Below are 27,836 nucleotides of genomic sequence, written 5' to 3' on the forward strand. Positions count from 1 at the left end.
AACAGGTTTGCTACAGCACACCTGCTCTCATTGAGAGGTTTTGTTTCTTCTTTTCACATTTGCTCTTACAATTTTCTTCAAAAAATCCTGTCCACCTATTCATCCTTCAGGGAATAAAAAACACAATTAAAAGAAAAACAAACAAACAAAAGCATTCCATACAAACCTGAAGGAAAAATTAATCTATGATCCAGATGTTTGTGAAGGTATATGAAAGAAGAACAGACAGGATAAGACATTTAAGGATAAAGCGGTAAGTTTTCTGATATTTATTTTCCAAGAAGTGGGTGGGATTAGAAGTAAGATAAGCATCTATCTGTCTTAAAGGAAAACAAAGAGGGACACTCATGATTCAAAGCAATCAATCTATCATCAAGCCAGGCTTGCTGTAAGATTATAGGTACAGTTCTCATGTTAACTTTTTTAGATAATATTTTTAGATAAATTTTCTGGAAAGAAATGAGTAACAGAAATTTTTTGTTGTTGAAATAAAATGATTCGGTTTCAAATCCTTTTTAATATTCTCCTTTCCCAATTCTCTTCACCTCAATCCAGAAACCCCTCCATCCAGACAGAGTTCATGTTTTCTTTCTTTTCTATTTTAGTGAAAACACACCACATTGATTGTAAGAATCTTACTAGATTTCCATTTGCTTTGCCTCAGCTCCTACATTAATCCAAACAATAAGGGCCTTTAAAACATTCATAAATAACCTGCTGCTGCTGGCACCTAGGAGCCCAGTGCAGCAATGTTAAGCAACAACAAATTTCATAGTTCAAGAGGCACAGTTAAGGAAAAAGGTTGCTCAGGAAATCACTCTTATTTAGCACAAAGATCCTTAAAAATTGCATGAAATCAGTCAAGTAACTATAGAAACCAATTTCTTCAGCTCCATATCACACGTCTCACACCTCAATTGTCTTTATTATCGTCTGCTGTCAGATCCTTAATCAGAAATGTGAACAGGCTTGATGATTTATTCAGCAGGGAAAAGAATCTGTAGGTCAAGTGAAAAATTTCACACACACACCCATACATACACCACGTCTTCAACCTTAGGTACTTTCATTTCCTTCTGTTCTCAGCAGCTCTGGGGGCAACTCCAGTGAGATCCAATATTAAGGCTCAATTAAAATAAGCTCCAATTAGTGGAGCTTTTTTCTCTGGGGCTAGAAAAGTCAGGAAATGGATATTGGGAAATGTAAAAAGTCAGCTACTGAGAGGAGGCTGCAGACATAAATGAACTTATTTGTTGATTTCTACAGTTGCTATGCAGAGGCCTCTGGGAGTAAAAGCTTAACCAGTCTAAGCTATAAACTAAAACCCCCGCAGCTAAACATGAACTGTGTGAAACAAGGGCTCCATTCCAGAACAGAAAACTGCTGGGCCCAGAAAATTAAAAGCCAGAGGCGTTTTCCATTTAAAACTAAATCCCAGTACCACCTCCCAGCCAAAGAATTATAAGCAGTATCAGATTTACAAAACGAACAATTACCCTGGAAAAATGTAGCCTATTGTACGGTCCCAGATGCTAAATCTCAGAAGTTTCTTTTCTTTCTTTCTTTTTTTTTAATCCCACATTATATTCCTCCAAGTGTGCTGCTGTAGTTTACAAAGAGCCATTTCTAGACAGGCCTAAGCCTTGAAAATAAATTTTAAAAGGAGAGCACATAACTCATTGACCTCATTTGAAGTACTGCCCTTGCCTGCAGCAGTTCCTGTCCTTCCCCAAGGCTTCGGCAAATGGTATGCAACAGCAAAATAAACCCTGACCTAATTGCCAGGAGAGAGCTGCCAACCTTCCCTCAAACACAAAGACAAGCATGGTAACTTGAAAGTCCTACCTCTTTGGCTTTCTGCTTTAATCTCAGCTGTTCTGGATCTTCTTTATTGGAACGACTCTATCAAAGGAAAAGAAAATTTTAATAGAAATTACTAGCATCTAAACACCATAGTTGCCGTTAAATATTTAATAAATGACAATTTTCTCTTGTGATTGAAAACCTTAGCTCCAGGGGAAAATGCCTCAATCCAGTCTCATGCTCTCCCTCCCACCTCCCCCTCCCTCTCATCATCTGGGCTGGCTGCTGCAGTTCTAGCCCGGAGGAAGCTTATAGAGAAAATGATGCTAACAATGTCAGTCAGGTCCAGTTGAGGCAGTTGAGGTTGTTCTTGTTGGAACACTAAAAACTGAAAAATGGATGGTAGAGATGAAGGAAAAGAAAAGGATAACTGTTGGCTCAAATGAATGAAAACAATCAACATGGGCTAATCCTTAGGCGAAGCCATTTTGGTAAAAAACATGGTATTTCAAGGACTATTAAAAACAAGAACGTGACGAACTTTGAACCAAATTTCTCTCTCTTCAAAAGTGTAATTTTTAAAAATTAAGAAATACATCCCAATGTTTTCATTAGAGTATCTTATCATCTTTGGGTCCTCTATAGCACTTAACAGAATGCTGTGCCCAAGAAAATGTTCAATAAATGTTTATTGAATGTCACTTTCCATACTGATTCAGTTTAACATTCAAAAAATGAATAATCTTACAGGACTGCTATAAGAAAAGAGCTACCTTCTACATGTAATGCCATGATGGAACCAAAGGTAAGGAAAGAACTATATTTCTGACACTACAGACATTTGTCCACTGAAAAATATGCTGCGGATAGGTGTATTCTTCTTCTTATTCTAATAAAGTTACCTAACTCCTTATAAATCTGAATATTCCATAACATTCAATAGCAGCTAACTAAAGATAGCTAACAAAATGAAAGCAAAAAGTATTTTCCTATTTACTTAGTTTAACTGATAATGTTTTTACTGATTTATCAGTACTTCTGTTAAAGGAAAACACAAGGAAGAAACTGTTTAGATTTGAGTGCCTTCTAATTTTAAACACCTTAATTAAATACCTACATAAGATTCTACCCAAAGCTAATACATTTTTTCTTAATTTTGTCTCCAATCTAATAAAACAACTTCACTCTAGCCCAAACTAAGAAAACTCCCTTGTTATTCTACTTATGTTAGGAGAGAATGAGCATGATTATATGTGTATTCACATAAAAATATGTGTGTATGTATATGTGTGTGTACATAATTTTTCCCACAGTATAAAATGGGCACATTTGGGTATCAAGTCTTTGTCAGTCAACCAATATTTATTGACTATCCATAGTATATATTCTACTCTGTGTGCCATGGTTCTAGGCCTTGGAGATACAGAAATGAGGTAACAAGACAAAGTCTCTGCCTTCGAGTAACTTACATTTTAAGAGAAAAATAAAACAATTTTATAGAAATTAAACACAATTGTGAAATGTAAAACATTTATGATGGGGAAAAATAAAAAACAATGACTGACAGTGATAAGTACTATAAAGAAAATCAAATAGGATAATGTGATAGAAAGGGGGCGTACTTCTATAGCTAGAACGGGAGGGAAGACATCTCTGGGGAGTGACAACTGAGCAGAGATCTGAATGACAAGAAGGAGGCAGCCACATAACGATCTGGGGGAAGAACACTCTTAAGCAGAAGGTACAGTCACTGCAGAAGCCAAAAAATGGGAATATGGTTGGCATACTTGAGGAAAGAAAGAAGGCTGGTGTGGTTGGAGCATAAAGAAAAGTTGAGAGATAAGGCTGGAGACAATGTGCCGCCTTGTAGGTCATGATAAGGAGTTGGGGTTTGATTCTAGTTGTAAGAAAAAGCCAGTGGAGGGTCTGGAGCACAGGTGTGAGAGGGCACTGGCAGGACACTTTCGGAAGGTCACTCTGGCTGCCGTACAGAGTATGCACTGTGTGGGTGCAAGACTGGAGACACAGGCACACAGAGCCGTTAGGAAGCTGCTCTAAAACAACTGCTGTAGGGCTTCCCTGGTGGGGCAGTGGTTGAGAATCTGCCTGCCAATGCAGGGGACACGGGTTCAAGCCCTGGTCTGGGAAGATCCCACATGCCGCGGAGCAACTGGGCCCGTGAGCCACAACTACTGAGCCTGCGCGTTTGGAGCCTGTGCTCTGCAACAGGAGAGGCCGCGATAGTGAGAGGCCCGCGCACCGCGATGAAGAGTGGCCCCCGCTCGCCGCAACTAGAGAAAGCCCTCGCACAGAAACGAAGACCCAACATAGCCATAAATAAATAAATAAATTAATTAATTAAAAAAAAAAAAAAAACAACCGCTGTAAATGCAAGACTGAGAAAAAGATGAGGGCAACTTGAACCAGCACCACAGAATATGATGATAAATAACTAGATCGAAATACATGTTGGGGGTACAGTCAACCAGATTTATCGATGGATTGGATATAGGGTGTGAAGTAAAGAGAGGAATCAAGAATGATGCCTAGGATTATGGCCTAAGTAACTGGAAGGATAGAAAATTCCAACTTCCCGAGAAGGTAAAGACCAGAGCAGATTTGGGGAAAGGGAACTCAGTGTTCAGTTTTAGATGCTTCATTAGTAGTCTAGGATACAAACTTGGAGCATAAAGAAAGGTCACTGTGACTGGAGCAGAATGAGTGAAGAAGGGAAGGACATGAGGCAAGTTCAGAGAGAGAGGTGGGTGCCTTTTAAAATTTGGTAGTAAGTTTGGATTTTATTTTAAGGCAAGAGGAAGTCACTGAAGGATTTTAAGCAACAGAGACACACATGATTTGTTATGAAAACATTATCCTGACAACAGTATGAAAAATGGATTGTAGAAGGAAAAGGACATTAGTTAGAAGACATTATAAAGGTCCAAGGGAAAGATGACTCAGACCAGAGTGATGACAACAGTGATGAAGAGAAGGTGGTGGATACATTTTGGGAACTGAATAGGAAAGTGAACTGGACGTAGGGAGAGAAAAGAGGAAAAGGAGTTAAAGAGGACTCCTAGGTTTTTTTGGCTTGAACATCTGGGTGAATAATGATGTCATTTACTGAGTTAGAAAATCTGTAAGAGTAGAAGGTAAAACTACGAGAAAGTGAGAGCAAGTATAATATACTACACCCGATAATAACTAAACAAGTATTTAAAGGTTTATAACCTTGTTTACAGCATAGTAATTGGGAATAAAATACCAATAAACCACCTCGTTATATTGGCTGTGTGCTTGCTTATAATACTCAAGGGTTCGAGAAAGAGCATCCTCCTGTCCCAGCAGCCTTTCCCAGTGCAAGAGGGGTCAGAATGGGGGCTGAGACTGTGGGACAGTGAGAAGCTGCACAGTGACAAGGTTGTGGTGCACCTTGGCACATGAAGGCATAGACCAGAGGTCAAGAATGCAGGGTGAGGAAGGGCTGGGGAAGACCCACCAAGGCATGGGCCAGTGGGCATGGCGGCCAATTACACGGGCAATGAAATGAGGGCAGGGGTAACAGTGGTAGCAGACAGAAGAGTCAGTCAGCATGGCTGCTTGGGAGATTAGTTACACTGATCAAATAAGTAAATTGAGAACATAAGTAAATATATCGAGGATAATGAGAGCCAAGTTTCTGACTTCAGAGTAAGTACTTATAAACATGGAAAGGTTAAGGCTAGGAAGAACCCTAAGATATCAAGAGTCGGAGATATTCATATAAATTTATAGTTTTATAATGTACACACACAGGAAAATAGTTATAGATCTACGTTTGTGTGTTTATATAGATATGTGTACATATCACATACCATACATGTTTCCTAGATCTGTCCATTTGACAGGGTCTACAGGGTATCTATGTAATGATACCCTCTTAGCAAGGAGCACACTGTAGGCTCTAATCTTGATTTCTGGATATCATCCTCAACTAAAAAGTATACGGTTCCTTGGAGAACTGACTGATTCCAGGGCTGGGAAAGGATGAGTAAAAGCTGGGCCAGCAGTATCTTGTGCCTGAAAGTAAGGACATGCTCAGTGAATGATGGAAACATGAGTAAAGGACAGAAGTGCCAGCTGGAAGGGTCTCCCACTCAGGAGCAATTTGAGCAACAAAATAAATAATGATAGTAATGGGTTACAACCTGTTGCATCAAACAGAAATCCACAAGCGCATGTTGATATAAATGAATGCATGAATGCATGAATGTATGAATGTATGAATGAATGAATGAGAGAGAGGAAAGCTCTTCCACAAAGTAGAGTACTAATAAACGTAGAAGAGATGACGAGAATAAAGAATCACCATTTGGCAGCCATCACAGAGGTATCTGATTCACAGATATCATCTATGGATGCTAAAGTTGCTCTGTGGAGTTTGATGAGGTACGGGATATTAGTATAATGCTATAATACCGTCCTACAAAAAACTAATTGATTACAAAGGGGGAAAGGGCAACTTTAAAATGAAGAGAACTGATCAAGGTTGCCTTTTGATAGAATCAGCTGAGAAGAATGAAGCATCATTTCTATGCATTCCCACCAAGAATGCATGACCCAAGTCAAGTTGTAAGGAAACATAAGATGAACCCAGGTTGAGAGTCACCCTACAGAAGGTAAGACTTGTACTCTTGTACTCTTGAAACCTGTCAAAGACATGAAAGAAAAAGAGTGAGAAAATCTGACTGAAGGAATCTGATGACAACTGAATAGACACATATTCCTGAATGGGAAAATGGACCATGAAGGAAAAAGAGGGTTGAGACAGCTGGTTAAATCTGAATGGGGTCTGTGGATTAGATGGTAGTGTCATGTTATTCACGTCCTGACTTGGAAGGTTATACAGAAGAATGGCCTTGCTTTCGCAAATACATGCTAGAATGTTTAGGAGTGATGAGACATCATGTCTGAAGCTTGCTTTCAAAAGGCTCAGAGAAAGATTAATTAGAGACAACAGTTCCACAACTTTGTGAATGTACGAGAAACCTCTGAATTCAAAGAAAAAAAGAACAAAAGAAAGAGAATAATGATAACGGGAGTGTGCACCTGTGTACAGAAATGATGCAGATGGAGGAAATGCGGTAAAATGTTAAAAATGGGGAACCCCAACTGAAAAGGAGATGTGTAGTTCTGGCAACTTTTCTGTAAGTATGAAATCATTTCAAAATAAATGAATTTTTTAAAAAGTGATTAGTATGTGACTAGGAACAAATATTCTAAAAGGGGAGGATTCCAATAACATTGGAAATCAAAACTAAAGCGTTTAAAACAAAAAATAACACTAGTACCCAACCCTTAAGACTGCTCCCCAAGGCCTACAAAGAAATGTGCAGCAACAAAATGCAAACTATGATGGAACTAGCTCTCACTCCATCTGGCACTAATGGTCCAGGAAAATGCTTAAAGGAGGAAGAAAGAAAATCAATAATAGCCTTACCTGTTCTCTCTTTTAGTATCTCTCTAACCCATTCCTGCTCATCTTCTATTTTGTTTCATATAATCCTAATTACTCCTAATTTTTACCTATAACATTCATGTCCACTTTCCAAATTTTCCTCTCTCAACTTCAACTTGGCACATATTAAATCATATCCCTAAAAAGACCTTGAAAAATTTTAAAACATTTTTACTTGGGGAGGGGGCAATGGTATGATGCTAGGCACACAGGAATTGAGAATGAGGAGACAAAAGATTATGTCTCATTAAACTAAATTAACTGAAAGCCACTGTACCACACCATCCTGTGGCTGTGAGAGAATTTATTAATAATTTCATTTTAAGAAATCCTTCAGAGAAATTTAAAGGCCTAACAAAACCAAGATAGTCAACAAATGATAAAGCCAATTCTGACCTCCTTGCCAGGCCATGTTCACTCATAAATCACACAGGACCTTACCTTGGCTGCTTTAAGTAACATTTCTCTTTCTTCTACATCCTTTCTCTGCTTCTCCAGTTGATCTAGCTTTTCAAGAAATTTGAGCTGTGATCTGGTGTCATTAGACAGGATGTAATTTTCACTTGCCTGGGGAAAAAAAAGGTCTTATGATGATCCTAGGCAACACATTCTACATTAGGTCTTGTTATAAATCAGCTAAAGACAGTAACACAAACATAGGGAACTAAATTTACAGGAGGTAATATGTTTATTTCTGTTAAGCAAACAACAACAAAATAAGAACTTTAATCATCCTTAAAATTTGAGAGGTGATTAAGCATTGAAATTTCAAAGAGCTTTCCTAGTAAGCTTCATCCAAGGGGAGGAAAAAGGAATTAAGCCAAGCAGATCCTAATAACTGGAAGTAGAAAGCAAGAGAGTGCACCGTTTACCTATAATCTAAATCTTTTTATTTAAACTATCGTCCAGGTCAGCAGACCTTAATGATTAATTAAATTGTAGGCCTGTGAAAGACAAAAATAAGAAACAATCATCTCACTGAAAAATATACCTAAGATGAAAGTTATCACCCTTGTTTCTATTGTTGAATTGGTCTAACCATGCCAAGTGAAGGCAACTTCTATCAAAATACAACATAAGACAAAATGGCAAACATTAAAATCCTAAACCCTGTTGTAAGGATTTCCTTAAGCTATGGACTTGGGCAGAAACTATAGTCAAAGAAATTAAGTATACAATGTATAAATGAGAGTCATAACAGAGAAGTATAATTATTCATCTTCAATGTTCCATAAAATGATAAAATTTATACTGTTTCATTTATTCTGATATTCTACAGTAAAATAGTGCTTTACAGTCTAAATATTTCATAATTTTATCTGATATGACCACCTATCTCTCCTCCTTTAATACATGTATGCTTGTTGGGGGTGGAGTGACTTCCTGCCATCTACTCATTTCAGTAATTCAGACGTCCAAGCTGTAGGAGGGAGACTATAAAATAGGAAAACTGAATGTTTTTAAACATTTAGTCCAACGGTCAGTGTGTGGCTTGGAAATCTGGGTACAGCACCATTCCCATCTTTGTTTTATCCCATGCTTATGGTTGATTCAATTAACTGGGACTGAGAGATTTCATATGCCCAAGATTCTTTTTAAATTAAATTTTTATTGTTGGTATTTAACTAGATCAAAAGAGTATTACATAGAATAATGAACAAGGATGTATTAGCGCTACTTATTTTACTTTGTGTTTAACACAAAAAGAATTCTCAAATGTTTTTAAAGTTAAATAATACAAGATAGAATATGGAATACATTATAAGCCAACCATACAGGCATAAACAATAACCAGTGGTTTCTTAAATACTTCATTTTTACCATTTTTGTGTTCATATACCCTGGAGATAATTTACTGACAGGATTTAATTTAAAAGGACAGCAAATGTTAAATTAAAAAGGGGCACAGACTTTCTAAATTTGAACCCAATCTCATTTCCATGCTAAGATTCCTTCTCTCTCTTCCAACTCAGTACAACTGCCTCTTGCTTAATGCATCCTTCCTTTACTCTTACACATCCTAAACAACTGAGTGTCTTCCCTACTTCTACTGAGTCTCCAATTTTATTTAAACAACAGTAACCCCAATCTTATCATGATGCTTCCTGTCTACCCAGCCGGTCTAACTGAAGTCTTTTTGCACCACAGAGTCAGGTGGTTTAGCAGTGAAAATATAAGGACTCAGACCAAACAATAACATCATCAAGTGAATCCCATCTAAAGAAAGTACTGCAGCCCCTTTCAACTGGAAAACATGGAGTTTCTCCACAGCCACTGGCACGTAGAAGACTCTAACATATCTTCAGTGGGAAAAAAGCTGGCAGCAAGATCAAAAGCTTTGTATCACGTGTGTCACTTTCTACTTCTTTACTTAAATCTCAGTTTATGGACTATGATTAATTAGAGAATTACGTCTAACCAGGTGAAAGATTATCAAAAGTAGATGGATTTCAGGGGGCTTCCCTGGTGGCGCAGTGGCTGAGAATCTGCCTGCCAATGCAGGGGACACGGGTTCGAGCCCTGGTCTGGGAAGATCCCACATGCCACGGAGCAACTGGGCCCGTGAGCCACAACTACTGAGCCTGCGCGTCTGGAGCCTGTGCCCCGCAACGGGAGGGGCCGCGATAGTGAAAGGCCCGCGCACCGCGATGAAGAGCAGCCCCCGCACCGCGATGAAGAGTGGCCCCCACTTGCCGCAACTAGAGAAAGCCCTCACACGAAAACTAAGAGACCCAACACAGTCATAAATAAATAAAATAAAATACATAAATAAAGTATTAAAAAAAAAAACTAAAAAAAAAAAAAAAAAAAAAAAAAGTAGATGGATTTCAAATGGAAAGAGATGGTGGGATTTTGCTTTTAATAAAAGTAGCTTGGGGCTTCCCTGGTGGCGCAGTGGTTGAGGGTCTGCCTGCCAGTGCGGGGGACGCAGGTTCGGGCCCTGGTCTGGGAGGATCCCACATGCCGCGGAGCAACTAGGCCCGTTAGCCACAATTACTGAGCCTGCACGTCTGGAGCCTGTGCTCCGCAACAAGAGAGGCTGCGATAGTGAGAGGCCCACGCACCGCGATGAAGAGTGGCCCCCACTTGCCTCAACTAGAGGAAAAAAAAAAAAAACCCTCACACAGAAACGAAGACCCAACACAGCCATAAATAAATAAATAATTTAAAAAAAAATAAAAGTAGCTCACTTTTGTGAAATTCATGGAGTAAAATTTCCCATACTGTACAGATAAAAATAAATCCTATCAGGGATGAACTGAAATATAAGGACAGGGCTCAATCTGTGACACAAAGATTATTAAAATCAAAGTCTACAAAATAAGTATATAATTTTGAACTAGATCCAAATATAATTAAATGATTATTATTTCTGTTTAAAGAAGGATGATCATGTAGCTGCTTTTCTATATGTGCAAATTCACACAGTGGCATTAGCTGTATTAAGGAATAAGTGTGGGGAAAGGTGGACAGGGGAAAATCAATCAGGATAGGCAATGTCAAGACAGAAGGTTAAGACGGTGTTAGCTTTAAGCTAAGTTATTGAGTTTCTAAGTGGGGTAGATACTATCCATTTTGCCTGGGGCAACTAAATCCTTGAAATATGTGTTATTGATATACACTAGAAGAACTACTCCATCTGAAGGCTATACATAATAGAGCTTTGGATGGCATTCTGGATAGTAAACATTACTTGGAAAAATTCTATTCCATACTAAAGGTACATGCTACATTTTGTATAGAAACTGCTTACTGTAAATGAAAGTGCACTCATGTATATCTGAAACAACAGGGTGTTTGAGGCAGGAAAAGGGGAGAATCCAGATGTGAAAAATTATAAGGCTCTTTAAAAAGTTACAGTAAAAAGATAAAAAGGAAGAATAATCCCCCCACATCCCAAAAGTGAAGGTAAATTGTTATCAATTTAAATTAGGTTACTGCAAATTTAGGATGCTAATTGTAATCCCCAAGGTAACCACTAAGAAAATATCTAAAAAATACACACACACACACGCGCGTGCGCGCACGAAGGGAATCAAAACAGTATACAACAACAAAAAAAATCAAACAAAAAAGAAGGCAGTAGTAAAGGAGTGCCAAAAAAGCTGTAAGACACACACAAAAACAGAAATAGCAGAAGTAAGTTCTTCCTTAATCAGTAATTACTTTAAATGTGAATGGATTAAACTCCTCAATCAAAAGGTAGAGACTGACAGAATGGATAAAAAGCAAAATCCAACTATATGCTGTCTACAAGATATTGGCTTTAGATAAAAGCACAAATAGGTTGCAAGTCAAAGGATGGGAAAAAAATATTCCATGCAAATAATAACCAAAAGAAAGCAGGGGTGGTTATACTAATATCAGGCAAGACAGACTTTGTGTCAAAAACTGTTAAAAGAGACAGGACATTATATACTGACAAAAGAGTGAATTCACCAAGAAGATATACACACTAGACAACAGAGCCCCCAAATATATGAAGCAAACACTGACAGAACTAAAGAGAAATAGTTTTACAACAGTAGTTGAAGTCTTCAATACCCTACTTTCAATACTGGATTGAATACCTATACAGAATATCAATATGGAAATAGAGGACCTAATACTATAAACCAACTAGATCTAAGAGACATATATGAACATTCCTCCCCAACAACAGCAGAATACACATTCTTCTCAAGTGCACATGGAACATTCTCCAAGACAGACCATATGTTAGGCCACAAAACAAGCCTCAATAAATTTAAAATGATTGAATTGTGCTAAGAATATTCTCTGACAACAATGAAATGAAGCTAGAAATCAACAACAGAAGGAAAACTGGAAATTTCATGAATATGTGGAAATTAAACAATATACTCTCAAATAACCAATGAAATAAAGAGATCTCAAGGGAAATTAGAAAATACCTAAGAAGATGAATGAAAACAAAAACACAATGTACCAAAACTTATAGAATGCAGCAAAAGCAGTGCTCAGAGAGAATTTTATAGCAATAAATAAATGCCTACATTAAAAGGGTAGATCTTAAATCAGTAACCAACCTTACATCTTCAGGAAACAAAATGAGAAATGAAAGTAGGATCATTACCACTGACCTTACAGAAATAAAAAGGATTATTAGAGAATACTATGAACAACTGTATGCCAACAAATTAAATAACCTAGAAGAAATGGACAAATTCCAGAAGCACACAAAAATAAATACTGATACTAGGGGTTTTTTCACAGCTTTTTCTGATGATCATATATTTTTAAGTCAGTCCAGCAAATTCTCACAAAGATTTATACAAGTGAGGACCTCAGCAACTATAAATAGTTCTTCCAAAGTTCTAAATGAAGCAGAAAGGAGAGAAAACAGAATGATTTCCTCTAGGAAATTTACCGGTGGTAAGAGTGGCTGATCTTCCCTAGATTGCTTTTAACCTATGTGTAGGACATCATGACAATGACCATTCTTGCAAACTCAAAACCTTATAAGGTTACCCATATACCACATTGTACAAAATCTACCTATGAACATTTCTTGATATAGGGGGAAAACGTTATCTTTTTCAACCCTCATTACCCAATAAATTTGTTCTCCATCAAAACCATAATGCAAATAAATCTAATGCTTTCATCTTGATGATGGCAAGTGATTTGGTTCACACTACTAGGGATAAGATAGGCTATTCTTGCATTTAAGTTTTTATAAAAGTGGTCAATATCAATAATGAGTGGCACCAATATTAGCACTCAATGCAATCATTTAACTTATTAAAAGGAACAGGAGTGCTAGCAGAGAACGGATCACTGAAGAGAACACAGCTATCCAATATGTTATCCCTTCTAACATATCCTCCCTCCCACTCAAGAGCTTTAGGAGGAGAAGCCTCAGTCAGAACAGATGCAAATTTCAATGTACAGTGACACAGAAGCTTTGGATACCATTTGAAACCCTATTTTATTTGTCATGTAAGCGTATCTAAATAAGGCAAATTAGGAATGAGACTTTTATTTTCTACCAATATGAAATATGTCTCGACCATTTCCTTGAAAAAATATACTTAGAATATGAATCCATATCAAAAAACTACCTTTAACACAATAAAGAAGAGACAGAAGAGTTTGTTCTTCTTTAAGGATTTCCTTTACCTTGTAAGTTGTCATTCGATGCTGAGCGATTGTAGTCAGTTTTTCTAGAAGGCCTCGTAATCGCTCCTGTGTTGCATGGGAGATCAAGTTCACAGCATCAGAGTTAAGTTCTGTAATGTCATGCTTTTTACCTGTGGAAGCAGAGAAAATCCATTACGTGTTTTAGTAGTGGCTGATAATTGAAATAATTAGCACAGCAGGTATTCTGTTCCCCCTGGAAGTCATACCCATTATGAATAAAGGTTTGGAGATTATGATTTTCCTGGTAAAGTCACAACTTCAAAGATCTTAGACATTACATTAATAAAACCTAGCCTGAAGCCTCAGAAAATATAGACATTGTTTCACTTAGCCTCTAGACTCATTCTCCTTGCAAGGTCATTTATAGGACAAAGTTAATAAGAACACAAATCAAGTCTAGTGTTCAGGGAGGAAAATGGTAACTGCAGAAATCAGTGCTGTATTCTGTTAATTTTAGTCATTAAAAAAATAGAAAATTACATTTTGCCGTTTGACACTGTTAACAATTTATGACATTTATTTCAGTTAATTCAGATTGTGAGCCTCTGTTAATAACTTGTCTGCATGACACACCTATACTCCTTTTGTCCATTACCAATCATGCTTATTTTGCACTAACTCATGTTCCATAAGTTGACCTGGTAATTAATTTACAAGTTGAAATGGTTTCAAAGCCTCATCATTTTACCCATCAATTTGAAAAATTTCTCTTTCACTATATCTCCTTCTATAAATAAACCAAACTTCTATTCTTCCTTCTGCTAACTAGAAAGAAAGTTTCAGGAAAACAATTTGGACCACATACCCCACAGCAGAAGCTCATTTATAAGTCAACCTTATCAGTTTTTAAATAGTAATTCTCCAGCTCAGTGAAACAACCTGTATCATCAGAGACCTAACTCTAAAGATAAAGGTAATTAGGTGATCTCATTTAAATGAGCTTTTAAATAGTGCTACTGTGTTTGTTTTTAACATATGTATTTATAGAAATTTAAAATATATTATTGTTTGATTTTGCACTCTATCTGAAACATACTCATATACTCAAAGTGTGAATGAGTATTGCAAAAAACAAGCTTTAATTAAAAGCTAACAATTCTTAAACACATTCTTTGACATTATTCTATAACAAATGTTAAACTTCATTCAAAATGTGGGCTATAGTAAATCACACAGGAAAACGATATAAAATGATTCAGCTTCTCCTATAACAAACCTTCAAAACAAAGCAGTTCATTACTTTGTAGCAAAAATGAATTAATCACCAAGTTATGATTCAAGGAGGGGAAAAACACTGAAAAGTCAAATCTGCTTTACTAAAACATCAGCGTAAACAAATAGTGGGAGCCTTCTATAGAAGGAATAATGCAATTTCAAAACAATCCAATGATTAAAATTATAATTAAACATAGAGTATATAGAGGATGACATGCCAGTTAATTCTTAAAGAAAGTGAACATTTAAGAATATATAGGGGGGCTTCCCTGGTGGCGCAGTGGTTGAGAATCTGCCTGCTAATGCAGGGGACACGGGTTCGAGCCCTGGTCTGGGAAGATCCCACATGCCACGGAGCAGCTGGGCCCGTGAGCCACAACTACTGAGCCTGCGCGTCTGGAGCCTGTGCCCCGCAACGGGAGGGGCCGCGATAGTGAAAGGCCCGCGCACCGCGATGAAGAGCGGTCCCCGCACCGCGATGAAGAGTGGCCCCCACTTGCCGCAACTAGAGAAAGCCCTCGCACGAACCGAAGACCCAACACAGCCAAAAATAAATAAATAAATAAATAAAGTAGCTATACAATTAAAAAAAAAAAATTTAAAAAAAAAAAAAAAGAATATATAGGGTTTGGGGAGAAACTTTGAAAATAATTTCATATGTATTTTATAAAACAGAAACCTATGCTAAAGAAATATTCGTATTTTTAAAATACTAAAAATAAACAAGGGCTGGGAGTTGCAATCAATTCCAGGGCTTAGTGAACAATCAAACATTCTAATATCTTCACTAAACTGATGATAAAACATAACAGAGTTACAAGTTAAAGTCTCACTTTAAAATAAAACACTCCCTTTAGTAAAGTCACCATTAACTGTTTAAGGCAATCTAGTAGGTGTTTGCAAGCTTACTATGTGATTTTTACAGAATGTCTGTGTAATTTAATTTAGGTAATTAGCAAAAAAGGAAGAACACTGGCATGTTTACTCCTCTAACATATTCAAGTAAGAAAATCTTCCTCCCCAAATTCTTTGGGTTACCTTATAATTCCTGTTATTAAGAAATGGTCTTGGTTCTGATCTATTCTGTAAACATGGAATTTTATTATAAATGAAAAAATTCCTAGAAATATATAACTCCATTCACTCCATGGTTTTTGTTTTTGTTTTAAAAGCTTAGGTAATTTAGAGGGAAGAAGTTTTGCAATTTTCCATCATATTAAATGACAAGTTGGTGTTTTACCATCAAGAACTGAAAATACAAAGAGTTCTCCTTGAAAGCAGAGGTTAGCAAACTAAATCTGGTCTCTATAGATAAAGTTTGATGGCAATACAGTCTTTTCTATTTGTTCATACGCTGTCTACAGTTGCTTCTGTAACATAACAGCAGAGGTAAGCAGTTGCAACACAGACTATATGGCCCACAAAGTGGCGAATATTTATGATCTGGTCCTTTGCGGGAAGAAATATTGTCAATCCCTGTCCTAAATGATGGAAAATGCTCTGTCAAACTAAAAGTTTTCCTATCATATAATCAAGGTTTAAATCAAGCTAGAAATAAAATTTAGAAGGGGGGCAGGGAATTGCTAAAACTAAGTATGAATCTACTTCTACTCCACCAGAGTTCTAAATAATTATATGGCTAAAAGGAGTTGAAACACCAGTAAATTTCCCAAGCCATCACAGAAAGATATTTGCTTAGGCTTATTCCAAAGTTAAGGTACCGTCTCCTATACAATACAAAATACAATGCAAAGAAGAAAACGAAAGAGAAAGAAAGAGAGGGAGGGAGGGGAGGAGGAGGAGGAGGGAGGGCTGGAGAGGAGAGAAATCAAACAAAACACAAGCAAACAGCAAACAAACATTTTACAATTAGCTCTTCTGAATTTCTTTCCCTTTGAACTACTGTAAATTCTAGTTTTTCAAGATAAAAGAAGGATAACATATAACCAACTTAAATTAGAGGTGAAAAAAGTGATAATCCGAATAACATACAGTAGGAGCTCACATATTTCTTTATTGAGTAATTGTGAAGCAGACTTAGAATATGTAATAGTAATGTATTTTGAAGTCCTTGAATATACCATGGATGTATCAAAAATCTGAAACCTTCACATTTTTGTGTTAGGCCTTCAACACAGAATGTAAAGGTTCTTAGTCAAGCATACTAAAAGGTCACTGGCACTGGCCCCTCAAATTGGACATGGGTGAAGGAAGAGAGCTAGAGGAGACTCCAATAAGTCCCTGTGTCAGGACACAAGAAGTGAGATAACTCACATGCAACAATCTCTCTCCAATCTGTCTCTTTTTTCAGTTATCACTGCAAGTTTGGTATTAAACAACAACAAAAAAGCTGTTTGGCTCCAGAATAAAACTGGTATGTTCTCTTCCATTTCCTTTCACATACTTCAGGCCACCCAGCAACTATTCCTGGCCAGAGAGAACTCTGATATTCTAGTTTAGTTCTTTTACAGTATGGATGGGTTTGAATTTCAGGATTGAGATGAGGAAAAAGGGACTTACTCTCATTGGCTATTTCTTTATTTCATAAACACAAACTTGTAACAAGTTATATGCCTAAAGCCCAACCAAGGAAGAACAGCACAGAAAAAAATAGTATATCATAAGCATATATTCATTTTTTACACATCTATTCTCCCATTAAGATGAATAAAATATTAACTTCTATTATCTACACCAGAAACCATAGGTTACATGATTTAAGTTACATTAATAATTTTTAAAATAAAACTTTTTTCTATAACACCCATGAAATCTTGATTACTTCCAGAGCCTTTTTTAAGCCTCAGAATTTCCAGAAAAACCAACCCAGGCTATCTCTTTCGATAGCATTTTCCTTGGAAGAGACAGTCCTATCAGGTCAATAATCACACTTACCAATGTCTAAAATTCTCTTTTGTAGAGCTCCAATGAAAAGAAACGGTTCATCTTTACATGACTGAACAAGTGTGCCCACCAATTCAGAGTTTGTTGCTAAGATGCAGGCATTTTCTTCACTAAGGTTGACCCCTGCCATGGAAGTCACATCATTGATGTCATCTTCATCTCTAATAGAAAAAAAAGAAAGCTTTCAGTGGTGGTGGTATGTGAATGAGTGATTTAAGAGAGCAAAGATGGCTTCCCCGGTGACGCAGTTGTTGAGAATCTGCCTGCCAATGCAGGGGACACGGGTTCGAGCCCTGGTCTGGGAGGATCCCACATGCCGCGGAGCAACTGGGCCCGTGAGCCGCACTTACTGAGCCTGCGCGCCCGTGAGCCACACTTACTGAGCCTGCGCGTCTGGAGCCTGTGCTCCGCAACAAGAGAGACCGCGATAGTGAAAGGCCCGCGTACCGCGATAAAGAGTGGCCCCTGCTTGCCACAACTAGAGAAAGCCCTCGCACAGAAACGAAGACCCAACACAGCCATAAATAAATTAAATAAATAAATAAATAAAAGAGAGCAAAGTATTATAGATCTCTCCTGATAACTAAAGACATTATTTTACTCAATTTATCTAAGCAAGAGAAGTAAAGCATGGCTATCTTTCCGTCAGCCTTTAAAATTCATTGGTGTTTCTAACCACGAGTGTACATTTAATATCAGAAAGATGAATCAGAAGCAACTTTAGTCTCCTAGTGCCCATCTCTCCCGCTCTCAGTTTAGTAAATAAGATACTCTAAGAGGGATTGGGAAGTTATACTAAGTTATCCACAAATTGCGGGTAATGAAAGAATGAAATAAAAACAGACTTCTTTGTTTTCATCCAAGATGATTTAAAAACCCCTCAGATATCCCCAGTGCAGTCCATTGTTCCACTGAGGAGCAGGAGAATTCCCCCAATCCCTAAAGGTCCATACCCGTGTAAAAGCCCTTGAGAAGAAGCTTTCTAGACTAGCTATTCTGAAACCATATGGTTAAAACTAGTTTTGTTTTTCCGCTTCAGACTTTTGGTGTGCTCCATCTGTACCAACTGAATTCATTAAACCACCTCCTCAAGCAAGTGGCTGCAAAGGGCTTATATTTAAAATATAAAATTATACACACATATGTAAAAGACATACATATAAAAACACAAAATATGTTTGAGCTCCTTGCATTGTGCCAGCAAAATCAAATAGTTGCTTTTATCTAATAGAATTGCTACATGGCTACAGTACTAAGATGAGTATATATGTTTAAGGATAGAGAAGTGAGAGACAAAAACACTAAAATTCCCTTATGGCATTTTTAACACCCTGTAATAACAAGCATATTACTGATCATAACTCATGTACCAATGCATAACATAATTTACACAAACATGATTATATAAAAAACATATTGTTTCTATTTATTGCATGGGCCAAAAGATAGATCATGTGGTTTCATGTCAACAGATTTAAATTATGAACCTCCTTGCGGTAATGCATTTATGCACAAAAAAGGGAAATAAAGTATAACTGTCAAGCGCTCAAGATATAAAGGCCTCTGGTGTTCAGCTTTAAAAAGCAGCATGTTAGGAGTGAGAGGGCAAGGGCCCCTACTCACACAGCTATGAGAGATTCAAACTAAATGAAAGAAAGTTAAGTGCTGGACATAGCAGTTGCAAGTGAAGAGAAAGAACAATGGTCTCACAATCTGAACACTATATTTAAAAACCTAACATTAAAAGGTGTGTCTCTGTAATGGAGAAAAGAAAAAAAATGTAATTAGTATCTCAAATCAACCAAATGAAACACACAATATAAATAAACTGTATGGGGACTTCCCTGGTGGTCCAATGGATAAGACTCCATGCTCCCAATGCAGGGGGCCCAGGGTTGATCTCTGGTCAGGGAACTAGAGCCTGCATGCCACAACTAAAAGAGCCCACACGCCACAACTAAAGATCCTGCATGCCGCAACGAAGATCCCATGTGTTGCAACTAAGACCTGGCACAGTCAAATTCATAAATACTTAAAAAAAAAAATCTATATGAAAATGGTTGGACTCCACCTCATCAAATGTCACAGAGGTACTGTCAGAGGGATGGTATGCTGAGAATGGTTCTAAGAATCAATTTACCAACTATGTAAACAAAGAAGTATTCCAGAAACATCTAAACATTTAAAGTCTAAAGTGTAAGACGTAGAGAATGGACATGAGGACACGGGGAGGGGGAAGGGTAAGCTGGGACGAAGTGAGAGAGTGGCATGGACACATATACACTACCAAATGTAAAATAGATAGCTAGTGGGAAGCAGCCACATAGCACAGGGAGATCAGCTCAGTGCTTTGTGACCACCTAGGGGGGTGGGATAGGGAGGGTGGGAGGGAGATGCAAGACGGAGGAGATATGGGGATATATGTATATGTATAGCTGATTCACTTTGTTTTACAGCAGAAACTAACACACCATTGTAAAGCAATTATACTCCAATAAAGATGTTAAAAATAAATAAATAAAATCTAAAGCATAAGAACAGTAGAAACCATAAACCTAAAGATGGACCAAGATCTGAGTAAAAAAGTATTTTAAAAGGTCTGAGTAAAAAATATTTAAAAAACCCCAAGTATCAAGAAAATGAAAAGACAAGCCATACAATGGGAGAAAATATTTGTAAAAGACATATCTGATAAAGGACTGTTATTCAAAACATATAAAGAACTCTTAAAACTCAACAATATGAAAACAAACAGATTAAAAAATGGGCCAAAGACCTAATAGACACCTCACCAAAAAGATGTGCAGGTGGCAAACAAGCATAAGAAAAGATGCTCCACATCCTATGTCATCAGGGAAATGCAAATTAAAACAATGAGATACCATTACACGCCTATCAGAATGGCCAAAATCCTGAACACTGACAGCACCAAATGCTGATGAGGGTGTGGAGCAACAAGAACTCTCATTCATTGCTGGTAGGAATGCAAAATGGTACAGCTACTATGAAAGACAGTTTGGCAGTTTATTACAAAACTAATGATCCAGCAGTTACACTTCTTAGTACTAACCCAAAGGAGCTGAAAATTTATGCCCACACTAAAACCTGTACATGGATGTTTATAGCAGATTTACTCTTAATTGTCAAAACTTGGAAACAACCAAGATGTCATTCAGCAGGTGACTGGATAAATAAACTGTGGTAAATCCAAACAATAGAATATTATTGAGTCCTAAAAAGAAACGGTATCATACCATGAAAAGACTAGAAGAAACTTAAATGCACATTATTAAGTGAAGTAAGCCAATCTGAAAAGGTTACATACTGATGATTCCAACTATATGACATTCTGGAAAACGCAAATTATGGAGACAATAAAATGACCAGTGGTTGCCAGGGGTTAGCAGAGAGGGATGAATATGCAGAAAACAGAGGACTTTTAGGACAGTGAAATATACAATATCTGTATGATACTATAATGGTCAATACATGTCATTACACATTTGTCAAAACCCACAGGATGTACCACACACCTAGTGAACTGTGTAAGGTAAACTATGAACTTTGGGTGATAATGATGTCTCGATGCAGGTTCATCAATCGTAACAAACAGACCACTCTGGTGGGGGATGTGGATAATGGGGGAGTCTGTGCATGTGCTGCCATCTTCTACAACGTCCAAATCAATTTTTTGCTATGAACCTAAAACTACTCTAAGAAATAGTCTATTTAAAAAAAAAAGGCCAAGTACAAATCGATGAAAAGTCAGTTCACTCCAAAAGAGAATACCAACCAGTTACTTAACACCTTTAGGACTCAAATTTTTCTTCCTCTAAAAAATGAATAACTTAGATTAGGTACTTTCTAAGGTCACTCTCAGCCACTTAAAAGAATGAGGCAGCCCTCTTTGGCCAGACACAGAACAAATGCCAAGGTGTATTGTGAAGTGGGAAAAAACTAAACAAAACATAACAAGGTATAGAACAGACTGCACCTTGAAAAAAATACACACACACACACACACACACACACACACACACACACACACACACAAGCATAACATATCTCTGGATGCACAAGAAATTCTCCTCTGGAGAGGGAAACAGGGAAGCATGGATAGGAAGAAGATTTCATTTATACCACATCATACTCCCTTCTACCCTTTGAATGTTGTAGTGTATACACAGATTACCCAATCAAATGGTTAGTGATATTTTAAAAAATAATATATAAATAAACAGAGAAAGAAAACTGGAGACAGAAAAATATTATGAAGTTTAGACATATGGCCTTATCCTTCCTTTAAAAAAAGTCAGAATTGTTTAAGGTACACAGGACATGGCCTTTACACACATGCACACAACACTGACTGTTCACAATCTCAGCTGTTTGCCAGGTACACAGGCCCTGTAAACTGCAGCCTGCTTCCACAGGCGAGTTCCCACATAGCCCCTGCTGAAATCTCACATACAGACTGGAGAGACCAGTACCAGGACTCCTTACTACCAGTACCATGCACAGTACTAGAACTGAACAGAACTCATCAATGAGGAGACTGCCCCATGTCTTTTAGAATCTTCTTGCAGCCCTTCTCTGAACTAAGAAGGGAGCTAACCACCCAATAAGATTTGTTCTTGCCTACCCACCCACCCCCCAATTTGGCCCCAAGCTGAACACAGCTCCCTCTAGTTCAGCTGCCAGTTGCTATGGTTACAGAGGGCAGCAGGAATAGAGGAAGACCCCTACTGAGGGAAGAGGAAAAGGTACCACAATAAACAGTACCCGAACCACTTAAAACTTCCTCTAAGAAAGGAGGCAGACTAAAGGAAAGCAAAGACAACACAGTGTTGTAGCAGCATTATTGATAAGGCTAAATATTGTAAGATAGGCCAAGACAGTAATAAAGGCTTTGATGCTGAGGCGTATTTGTGATTCTGGGTTGGCTCAATTTTAAAGGAAAAGAAAGTGAGAACCTCCAAATCACATCTTCAAGTCTTCTGGTCTAATGCAGTATGTCTTTTAACGAAGGTGCTGTGAAAGATAACCTGTTTCATTTTAAAAGACATACAAAAAGGAAATTTAATAGTGCCTCAGTAGAAAAAGGCTTCCAACTCAAGATTCTGTGGGGAGTAATAGGTTAATATGCAAAAATTAAAGTAGCATTACCCAATTATCATTAATACCTTGCATTTTGGTTTCTGAAACTGATCTAATTCTTTAGCTTTTTATAAAGTTAACCATTGCTTGTGCCTACCTTCTTAAATCTCTTCTACCCTCTTAAGATCTGTAATAGCACCAGACTAATTTTTATATAGTAGAGAAAATCACATTACTTTCCTATTCAAAAACATTTCATGATCCTATGAGCTCAACCTGATATTCAAGGCCTTCCAAGTAATGACCTTAACTTAGCACTCTTACTTCCCATTCCTCACCACAAAATAGCTCCTCCTGATTCTGGCTTTCCTGTTCTAGTCTTTAGCTCCTCTTGCTTTATTATCTTTCAGCTGTCAGTGCCTTATCTATATTCCAGACCTACTTCAAATGCCTACTTTGGAAATGTTGGTTTAACTTATCTTTATACTTTTAAAGCATCTGTCCAATTGCTACATCTTTTGAACTTCCAAAGGTACATTTTGTCTCTATTATGGTAGGTCTTACTCTGTCTTCCAATAATCAACTATTTGCCTTATACTTCAACCAGACTAATTTTATTGATCATATTAATCACTTTCATCACCTATCGCTTCTAGCAGAGTAGTCATAAATGGTACTTAAATATTTGAGGAATTTGTATGTGCTCAGAACAGCGTGCTGTTTATCTGTGACAATGTACTGGGAAGTAGAAGAATGGTGGGTAAAAAAGATGAGTCAAACTGCCTACCGTGAAATCCTGACTCTGCCACTTACTGTCTATATGAAATAAAGCAAATTAATTAACCTCTCTAGGCCTGCATCATCAGTAAAATGGAGACAATAACATTCCCTACATCTGAGACTGAGGATTGAAGGAAGGAATCATATCACGAAAAAAGGAGTTCCTTTAACATATAAAGAGCTCCTACAAATAACTAAGGAAAAGACCTAAAATCCAATGGAAAAATGGACGAAACATAGAAACCTTCAGTTAATGAAAAATTTTAAATGACTCAAATATAAGATGTTTTACCCTACTCATAAGAAAAATGTAAGATACAATTTTTCACCTGTTAGATTGGTAAAGTTCACGAGAACATGTGGAAATATGATACCTTAAGCTTTGTTGCTCAGAGTAAAATTTGTTAATCCAACTCCACTGAGAGTTATTTGACATTACCTAATTTAAAGTGAATAAACTGCTCTTTCTAGAAATTATGTGAAACGATAGTCACTGCAACTCTGTTTTCTGAGTACAAAACACTGGAAACAACCTAAATATCTATCATTATGTAACTTTGTTAAAAACATCAAATCACAATGATTATATACTGATATTGAATAATCTGCAAGATTTATTACTACTAAGTTGTAAATATCAAAATGGGTTGGCCAAAAAGTTCATTTGGGTTTTTCCATTACATCTTATGGAAAAACCCGAACGAACTTTCTGGCCAACCCAATAAAACATCATGTATTGTATACTGCCATCTATGTTGAAAAGATTCTATCTAGAGAGATATGCAAGAAATTGCTAACAGTGGTTGGCTCTGGGCTGAGAACCTGGGTAGCAGAGGGAAAATGATGCAAGAGAGAACCTTATTTTTTTCCCACCGTATATCCTTTTGTTCCTTTCGAATGCTATACAAAATGTATGTATTACCTAGTCAAATAAATATATAATTTGCTTAAAAGGTATAAACAAAAAATTTTTATTTTAAGAAGATCAAGTTCTTCCTTTAGGTTACTAATCCCTGGTAAAATAAGGTTACCTTCAATATTCTTTTTTCACCACCCTTGGGCATAACCTCGCTACGTTACCACAGCCAGCTTACAAACCCTGCTTTCTTCCTTCTATGACTTTTTTAAAGGTATCTTTCCTCATGGGAAATTCCCTTTCCTCTTTTTAACTCAAACACAGCATAGGATATTGCAGTATTTCTCAAACTTCAGTGATTTTAGGAACTACTTACGAGTATATTCCTTCGCAGTTCATTCAGCATGTAAGCACAAAGATAATTTATCCTAAATCGCATTTTACTATGAAAAAATCTGGCCAAAAACTATGAAAGACTTCACAATCTCATCTCTAAGTCTTCATTCATGTAATTTCCCTGTGAGGAATGTTTCAGATCCTAATTTCTAACAAGATTTAGCATAAGGCAACTCCTTCAAGAAGATTTTTTTGTTGTTGAATTTTAACCCTAGATTTAGAGTTTATCTGGGCACAGCTCAGAAGGATGTTTCTTCCCTGTCTCCTGACTTTCCAAGATTTTGTCACCAGAGACTGTTTTCTCTCTCTTTAAGTCCTTGCTTGAATGATTAATCATCTATATTATGTCATACTCTATATAACAAGTGTATATCATTGATACACTTGTATATGTAAGGACAGACTCTTAATAAATACATAATGAAACAATTAATTACATATGAAGCAAGGTAGAGCACAAGCTTAATCTACACTAGAGAATCTGATTCTTGCAATAGGAAAAAATGGGACATTAAAGTTGGTGGAATAATATTATCTGTGCAAACAGCATGTAACCTTGTCCTATATTATTTTCTAAGTGTCTTTTAAAGCAAATTTTTAAAAAAACCTCTTAATTCCTAGCTGTTAAAATACCTCCTAAGTTATATAAGTATATATTAATATACACATATATGTATTATTTATCCATAAATATTTTATTATTTCTCTCTAAAATATAAGGACTCTAAACGAAGACCTTAACCATAAGGCATTATCACCTCTTCAAAAAATCAACAATAATTCCTTATTATTATCAAATAGTCAGTCTGTTTAAATAGAGTTAACTATACAAACATGCACAGGTACTGTAATATTTATCACTTCTGATTCTGAAGTACAAAGAATAAAACACAAATCTCTGGCACCCTCTGGTGTTTAAACACTATATAGCTTCCCTTATTCGTCCCAGATGTACTGACAAGCACAACAGAAAATATGACTTACACTGGGAAAAAGTCACAAAAATGTTCTTTTCAGTTAAACAGGTAGTTTTGAAAATACAGGCAGATATCACTCTGTTATTAAACCTCATCCAGTTAAGACAGGATCTAATGCCATACACTATTACCTCCTCTTATTTAACAAAAGAGTCAATATGAAGGGTCTATTTTAAGCTTCATTTTAACAATAACTGAAGTGATATTAAGTATCCAAGAAAGCAAACTGAAAGAAAAGACATTACTATAAAAAGATATGCATAAAACCACATATAACCCAAATAACTAGAACATATTATACAAAAATGAAAAGTGTATCTTTGTGCAAGAATAAAATATATCTTAAAAATAGATTATATCTAAGATTATAGATACTCCTGTTCTCTTTTTCAAAATTCATTATTTCAACAAATTTCTGAATGCTTATTATGAACAAGGCATTGTTCTAAATGTTAGATATACAATGGTAAAGTTATTGTAAACTCTCAGAGATTTAAAAAGGAGTGGGGTGCATAAAGAAGGGTAAATAAATGAATAGGGTAACTTTAGATAGTGCCTCAAGACAGCAGATGTGACTGAAAAAGGAATAAAGAGAGAGGATTTATCTTAACAGATATAAAAACAAATAATGAAAGATAATTGAAAATGCAAAAATATTAACACAGAAATAAAACAAAAACAGCACTAAAATGAAAATCTTGAAATGTACCCTTGTATAACTGAGAATTACTAAAAGGTAAAGCAGCATTTCAAATCAGAAAAGTAAGGATGATGAAATCTTCAGTAACTGTTGTTGAGATGAGCAACCCAACGGGGAAAAGGTAATTTCTGTTTCAGCTATTTACAAAGATAGAATCAAGAATTACTGAAGATTTTGTAAAGGTCTATTGCATATATGAGGTGTGTATAGATATCTTGGAAGAAAATATAGGAGCACATCATTATGAGCTAAGGATAGGGAAAGATTTTTTAAAATAATGCAAAAGTCAAAAGCTACAAAGGAAGAGACTAATAAAGTTAATACTGTGATTTAAAATCTTCAAATAACAAAAGACACTAAAAACAAAATTACAAGTTAAACAAAAGATTGGGAGAAAAATATTTATAACATATACATATTTATAACATACACAACAAAGATCTACTCTCAGGAATTCCCTGGCGGTCCAGTGGTTAGGACTTCGTGTTTTTACTTCTGAGGGCCCGGGTTCAATCCCTGGTTGGGGAAATAAGATCCCACAAGCCACACAGCGCAGCCAGGAAAAAAAAAAAAAGAAACTATTTTCCAATATATAAGTCTAGAAAGCAATAAGCACTCAATAGCTAAATGAGCAAAAGTAATAAGCTAGAAACTACCTAAAGAAAATACTAATGGGGACACTTATGCTTCAGGCATTAACTGGACTAGATTTACCCATGAGAAATTACAGGACATTCTTCTAATTTAGACCAGCTTATTTTCATTCCAGTGTTGGATGCACAGAAGTTGTCAAAAAGGTGTCAGTAAAAATAAGCACTGAGCACACTCTAAAAGTAGAACTGCCTCAGGGGCAAATGCCTGTGGCTAGCACTAGTTTTCGGGCCTCTGTTAAAGTGGAGAAACTCTTAAGTCAGGTTCTCTAGAACAGGTACTAATGTGGTCCCAAGACAATAGTCATCCCTGGTTCCTATGAGACACAGTCACAAATCTTCTTTGGAGTAAAGCAAACTCCATTTGGGTCGCCAGGTTTAATCTGATTTACCCATCCACTGAGGTTTTAAATTCAACAATTATATTTTTCACTTCTATATGTCCTATTTGGTTCTTTATCAAATCTTTGTATTCATTTAATAGATAATTGTTACTTGCTAATTTTTTGTGATTCCACATTTTATTTTTAACCATTTTATGAGTTTTTAATATTGAATATTTGATCACCCAATGTTTGAAGTCAATGGCATTCCAATTGTGTTGCTGTTTCCTTTGCTTGGGGTGACCTTTCCTTGCAGGCTTTATCTTTGAAAGTGAACACATGCATACATACCAGAAAAGAATGAAATGACATTATTAAAGTGCTGGAAGCAAAAAAAGAAAAGCCAAACTATAATTCTAATCTCACTCCTGACATCACTGTCTACATAAATAACCTAATTTAAAAATTATCAGAAA

General features: G+C 36.6%; 1 protein-coding gene across 2 annotated transcripts in view; it reads right to left on the reverse strand.

Annotated features, from left to right (window-relative positions):
* The window catches only part of TAF4B (TATA-box binding protein associated factor 4b), a 117,272-nt gene that overhangs the window by 44,098 nt on the left and 45,338 nt on the right, over nucleotides 1-27,836 (reverse strand). For both annotated transcript variants that reach the window (XM_007197577.2, XM_007197576.2), the window contains 4 exons: nucleotides 17,573-17,742; nucleotides 13,442-13,572; nucleotides 7,742-7,867; nucleotides 1,846-1,902 (listed from right to left, as the gene is read on the reverse strand). In XM_007197577.2, coding sequence (XP_007197639.2) covers nucleotides 1,846-1,902; nucleotides 7,742-7,867; nucleotides 13,442-13,572; nucleotides 17,573-17,742 — 484 coding nt within the window. The remainder of the gene's footprint in view (nucleotides 1-1,845; nucleotides 1,903-7,741; nucleotides 7,868-13,441; nucleotides 13,573-17,572; nucleotides 17,743-27,836) is intronic.

Source organism: Balaenoptera acutorostrata, chromosome 13, assembly GCF_949987535.1.
Source record: "Balaenoptera acutorostrata chromosome 13, mBalAcu1.1, whole genome shotgun sequence".
NCBI lineage: Eukaryota > Metazoa > Chordata > Mammalia > Artiodactyla > Balaenopteridae > Balaenoptera > Balaenoptera acutorostrata.